General features: G+C 42.3%; 1 protein-coding gene across 1 annotated transcript; it reads left to right on the forward strand.

Annotated features, from left to right (window-relative positions):
- Positions 1–433: 433 nt before the first annotated feature.
- On the forward strand, positions 434–5,520 carry LOC133518592 (uncharacterized). The gene is made up of 3 exons (XM_061852252.1): positions 434–1,301; positions 1,416–1,640; positions 2,063–5,520. The coding sequence occupies exons 1-3, from the start codon at positions 512–514 to the stop codon at positions 5,518–5,520; spliced, it is 4,473 nt and encodes a 1,490-aa protein (XP_061708236.1). The 5' UTR covers positions 434–511.
- Positions 5,521–5,781: the final 261 nt, after the last annotated feature.

Consider the following 5,781-nt stretch of genomic DNA (forward strand, 5'->3'; position numbering starts at 1 on the left):
GGAATTTTTTTGATGGACCGTAGACGCAGTCAAGGTCACCCCGCTCCCCACTACCGTTGTTCGCTGCCTCCTGCCACAGCGCGCGGCGCGCGCAAACTTGCCGCGCGTTTGAAACGTAACGTATTTATATAAGCAAGGAATGCATACATATCAGTAATGAGTGTCGCCCTGATTTTATATTTCTAAATTTTTGTTTAGTAACTGAGATCATTGTTGATGATCGATTATTATTAACTCTACAAACTTTAATTCAATATTAGCTATACTGCTTAACCTGAAATCAATATCTAGACAAGCACATTGTCTACATGTCTAACTTTTTACTAGAATACTAAGTTGATCGATAATATCGTAATTTTGCAATATCAGCAACTCTAATTCTATATTTACAAAATAACTCGTGTTTTTACGTTTACCAGAAAGCAGCTTGTTGCAAACTCTTTTTGAGATCAGCTGTCAAATATTTAAATTTATATTTTTCATGATTTTTACACATGTCACTCTAAAATAAATGGCTAAACGTTTCGTGCGTGTTTTCATTCGGGCTATATTTCATGTAATTTCCTACATCTGGCGACCGTTAATTAAAATGGAAATATTACGAAAAGAACGAGGTATAGCCAGGAGGCTTTTTACAACCGCGAAAAACGAATTTGAAGCTAATTTAGAGTCAACAAATATCGACGAAATCACCGCGGCCTTCAACAAACTCCAGCTTCGAGCCGATTCCCTGTTCAACGTTGACCTACGTATAAAAGAACAGTGGCTAAAAACGGACGAGATGACTGAAGATGAAATTTATGAAGATTGCATGACCAGCGATAAGTATCTAAGCGACTGGGAGCGTATAAAAGTCATGTACGAAAACGTTTCTCGGAAGAACGAACGCATGAAGAGGTTTTGCAAGTCTAGCGGCAGCGATGTGTCGAATAACACACAAAAATCTCATCAATGTTGTGAGAAGTCGGCATGCAATAGTGCTTGTCATTCAAGACGATTCCGTCTACCGAAATTTGAGTTACGGAAGTTTGACGGCAATACGAAAAATTGGATTGGTTTTTGGTGTCAATTTCAGAAAATCGACGACGACGAGACAATAGACGATGGAGATAAGTTTCAGTACCTTTACCAGTGCACTGTTCCAGATACTCCAGCGCGAGAGATCGTCGAGAGCTTTCCGCCGTCGGGAGATAACTACAAGAAGGCTGTTGAGCAATTGAAGTCCAGGTTTGCACGTGACGAAATGTTGATCGACATTTATGTGCGTGAACTGCTTAATCTTGTACTAGCACAAGCAAAAGGTAATACTTCTTATAAATTAGGCCACTTATACGATAAATTAAATACGCAATTGCAAGCATTAGAAAGCTTAGGTGTCACTATAGATAAATACGCTGCTTTACTTTTCCCTTTAGTTGAGTCCGCCTTGCCCGAATCTGTTTTACGAGCATGGCAGAGATCCCATGTACTGGAGGAGAAGGGCGACGATCATCTGAACCAGCTTATGCAGTTCCTGAAACGCGAAGTGGAGTCGGAGGAGCGGATCCAGCTCGCGCGCACCGGGATAGCATCGGGTGACAGTTTGCATAGCGTTTCTACTCAACCCACCGCGGCATGCTTGGTGTCAACGGAAGACGCAGGTAAGAAGATTTGTTGCGTTTGGTGTGAAAAGGCATCGCATAGCAGTTTCGAGTGCTACAAAGCTAACAAAATGTCGTATGAAGCTAGGAAGGATGTGCTAATAAAAAAGGAGCGTGCCTTATTTGTTTAAAAACCGGACATAATGCGAAAAGATGCAAAAATTTCACAAAATGCCTTTTCTGCTCCAAACGTCATTCTGTATTGATGTGCCCTGACATTAAAACGTCAAGTCAAAATGAAACTGAAAAAACTTCGAATGTTGAAACGTCAAATTTAAATAATAACGTAACTCAATATAAGGCTAGTACTACACTGTTGCAAACGTTCATGGCGAATATTATGACCGATAAGAAATGTATACGGGTACGATGCTTTATTGATTCGGGTGCACAGAAGACTTATTTACGTCGCGATATAATAGAAAATTTAGACTTGAAACCTGTCGGCAAAGAAATCGTGTCAAATTGTCTTTTTGGCGGGATTGAAACTAAGAAGGAACTATTTCATACCTACGAGTTAAAGCTAGCAAGCTTGGATAAGAAATTTGAATGTACAATGACCGCGCGAGACAAGTCTACGCTCTGCGGGTATGTTCCTCGTTTAAATGTAGACCATGAGATGATTAAAGAGTTGCAGAAACATAATATTACGCTGAGCGACGTCGGCGATGCGGCAGCACCTGACATCGGGCTGTTGATCGGCGCAGACCACGCAGGCGCGTTGCTCACGGAAAGTTTCGTGAATCTGAACAATAACCTCGTGGCAATAAAGACTAAATTTGGATGGACACTTCAAGGACCCATTATGAACGCATGCAGTGTCTTGACGAACGTAGTATTGGTTAATTTTCAGTTATCTGAGCTTTGGGACTTGGAAACTCTCGGAATACGGGACCCAGTGGAAGTTGCAAATAAGGCAAAAACAGACACTATCATATTGGACCAGTTTAGAGAATCGATCAAGATTAATGATGAAGGACGGTACGAAGTTGACTTACCGTGGAAACCACATCGTGGAGAACTCCTTGACAACAAACATTTAGCTGAAAAAAGATTGATGTCAACAACGCAAAAGCTACTGAAGCTGAACGAGTTTGATAACTATGGACAAGTCTTCGAAGATTGGTTAAAAGAGGGCATAATCGAAGAAGTTGGTGACACATCGAAGCCTAAACACTACCTTTGCCACCATGCTGTCATCAAGAATACAAACCTCACTACGAGAGTGCGTCCTGTTTTTGATGCTTCAGCTCGAGATTACAACGGAAATTCTCTTAACTCGTTCCTAGAAAAGGGCTTAAATTGTCTTGAATTGATTCCGAAACTACTAATAAAGTTCAGAAAACATGCGATTGGGATAACGTCTGACATTAAAAAAGCTTTTCTACAGATATCGTTAAAAAAAGAAGATAGACAATATCTGTCATTCCTGTGGTGGAGGAATAACGAAAGGAAAGCATTCACAACCTACCGTCACTGTCGTGTTGTGTTTGGCGTGACGTGCAGTCCATTTCTTCTAGGTGCGACTTTAAATTACCACTTAGAGAAGTACACCGAAGATTTTAAAGACACAGCCAAACTACTGAAAGACTCTTTCTATGTTGACAACTGTGTGACCAGTCTAGAATCGGAAGACGAAGCCAAAACCTTCATAGAAGAGGCAAAGAGAGTCATGTCAGATGCGAAATTTGACTTAAGAGGTTGGGTGACTACTCCAATGGCCAAATATATGGAGACTAATTCGCTTGAAGATAAATTGTCTGTACTCGGCCTTATGTGGGACGTCAATATGGACCAACTACATTGTAACGTCAGCTTTGCACATAGTACTGCCTTGATGGAAAACGTCACAAAGAGAAGTCTACTCTCAATTACTCAGAAAGTTTTCGATCCAGTTGGTTTTGCATGCCCAGTGACACTTGTGCCTAAGTTAATACTACAGAAGACTTGGAATTTGCGTCTTAGTTGGGACAGTGAACTACCAGATGACTTACAAAAGGAATTTTTCGATTGGTCTAAACATATTCATTTGCTAAACGAGTGCCGGATTCCACGTAGACTTACTTGTAAACCAATAAATAAATGTGACAACAGTCTACATGTCTTCAGTGACGCTAGCAAGGTGTCATTTGCAACTGCTATCTTCTTACGAAGTGATTGTGAAGGAGAAGTCACTGTCCAACTGGTACAAGCCAGATCACGCGTACTACCAATTCGTGAGGTCAGCATCCCGCGCGCGGAACTGATGGGAGCATTGATTGCGACACGGTTATACCTTCAAGTTAAAGAAGCGTTGGATCTGTCAAACTGCCGCGTATTCTTCTGGACTGATGCAAGTGTGGCTTTCACCTGGATTACCTCTGAGGGAGACTGGAACATATTTGTCAAGAACAGGGTAAAAGAAATCCGACAACATACAAACGTGGAAAATTGGCGTCACTTACCTGGCTTGTTGAACCCTGCTGACTTACCATCTAGAGGCTGCAATGCCAGACAACTGCTGAAGAGCAAATGGTGGGAGGGACCTGCTTGGTTAAAAGCAAAGGAAAGTGAATGGCCTAAATCTCAACTGAATGTAGATGAGCAAGAAGTCAACAAAGAAGCCAGGAAAGTAGTTCTCGCTAACAACACTACAGATCATAGTACATTTCTGTCTACACTGACTTACTTCTCTAAATATACTATGATAGTAAGAATGGTCGGGTGGATATTGAGATTTTCGTACAACTGTAAAAATACACATAATAAGAAAAGTGGTGAACTGACCTGTGAAGAGTTCCAATGTGCTGAAAAGAGACTCCTGAAGATTGTTCAAGCCGAAATGATAGCAGAGGTGGACCCAAAGAAGATGAAGGATCTGAAAATATTTAAGGATGAAGAAGGCTTAATGAGGATTCGTACTAAATTAGTTCTAAGCGATGAGCCTGCTGACTTTGTCTGTCCGATTTACATACCAGGCAAACATTTCATAATCCAAAGATTAGTAGCTTCCAAACATCGTCTGATGTACCATGCCGGCCCTGCTATACTAATGGCAGCACTCAGAGAGACATACTGGATCACAGGAATTAGAAGACTCGTCAGTTCAACCGTTTCTAAATGCATACCCTGCAAGCGGCTCTCGGTGAAACATGCTGATACACCTTTACCGCCTTTACCTCGTGACAGAATAAAACGGGCTGCCGCCTTTGAAGTGACAGGTATAGACCTAGCTGGTCCTCTTTTTCTGCGGTCGGGAGGGAAGGTATGGATAATTTTATTCACGTGTGCAGTTTACCGAGCCGTGCATCTCGAATTAACCAAATCGCTGACGACAGAAGCCTTTCTCATGGCCTTACGGAGATTTATCGCAAGGCGTGGAAGAGTTGACACAATATACACGGATAATGGTACTAACTTCCACGGTGCTGATAACCTTCTGAAGTCTTTGGACTGGCAAGAGATTGCGGCTTATTCCAGCGTGAGGAACATTAAGTGGAAGTTCAGTCCTCCTGCAGCGCCATGGTGGGGAGGTTGGTGGGAGCGCCTCATACGCTCTCTGAAGGACCTCCTGAGACGAAACTTAGGCCAGAAGACATTAACGTACGAAGAGTTGATGACCTTGATGCAAGATTGTGAAGCGTTAATTAATTCAAGACCTTTAACGTACATCGCGGACAATTCTGATAAGTTAAAACCCATCACTCCCGCGTGTTTCACGCAAGGGCTTCCTTCGAGCGAGGTGCCGGATTTAGACCAACTCGACCGTGATTCTCTCAACAGACGCCTCAGGTATCTTCATAAGTTGAGGGAAGATCTAAGGGAAAGGTTTCAGAAACGAGTACATGGGGATGCTCATCCAGAAGGGCAAGGAGAGGGACTCATATTTAAGGGTAGGTGATGTAGTTTTGATAGAAACTGACTCAAAGCGTATTAAGTGGCCTTTAGGAAGGATTGTCGAAACTTTCCCTGGTACAGACGGTTGCGTAAGAGTGGCTAAGGTACGCACAGCAGATGGAGAGTTCACACGAGCAGTGCAACGCCTGTACCCACTTGAAGTACAGTCTGACGTATAGAGAAGAGTTTTGGGCCTCTTGCCCAAGGTGGGAGGATGTTGCAAACTCTTTTTGAGATCAGCTGTCAAATATTTAAATTTATATTT

The sequence above is a fragment of the Cydia pomonella genome, chromosome 6 (assembly GCF_033807575.1).
Source record: "Cydia pomonella isolate Wapato2018A chromosome 6, ilCydPomo1, whole genome shotgun sequence".
NCBI lineage: Eukaryota > Metazoa > Arthropoda > Insecta > Lepidoptera > Tortricidae > Cydia > Cydia pomonella.

What these genes read in the sequence shown, in the direction of transcription:
- LOC133518592 (XM_061852252.1), top strand. Translation starts at nt 512, where the DNA reads ATGGCTAAACGTTTCGTGCGTGTTTTCATTCGGGCTATATTTCATGTA. An exon ending in TGTACTAGCACAAGCAAAAG is followed by an intron (nt 1,302 to 1,415) that starts GTAATACTTCTT and finishes TTTTCCCTTTAG; the next exon opens with TTGAGTCCGCCTTGCCCGAA. An exon ending in GGTGTCAACGGAAGACGCAG is followed by an intron (nt 1,641 to 2,062) that starts GTAAGAAGATTT and finishes GCGATATAATAG; the next exon opens with AAAATTTAGACTTGAAACCT.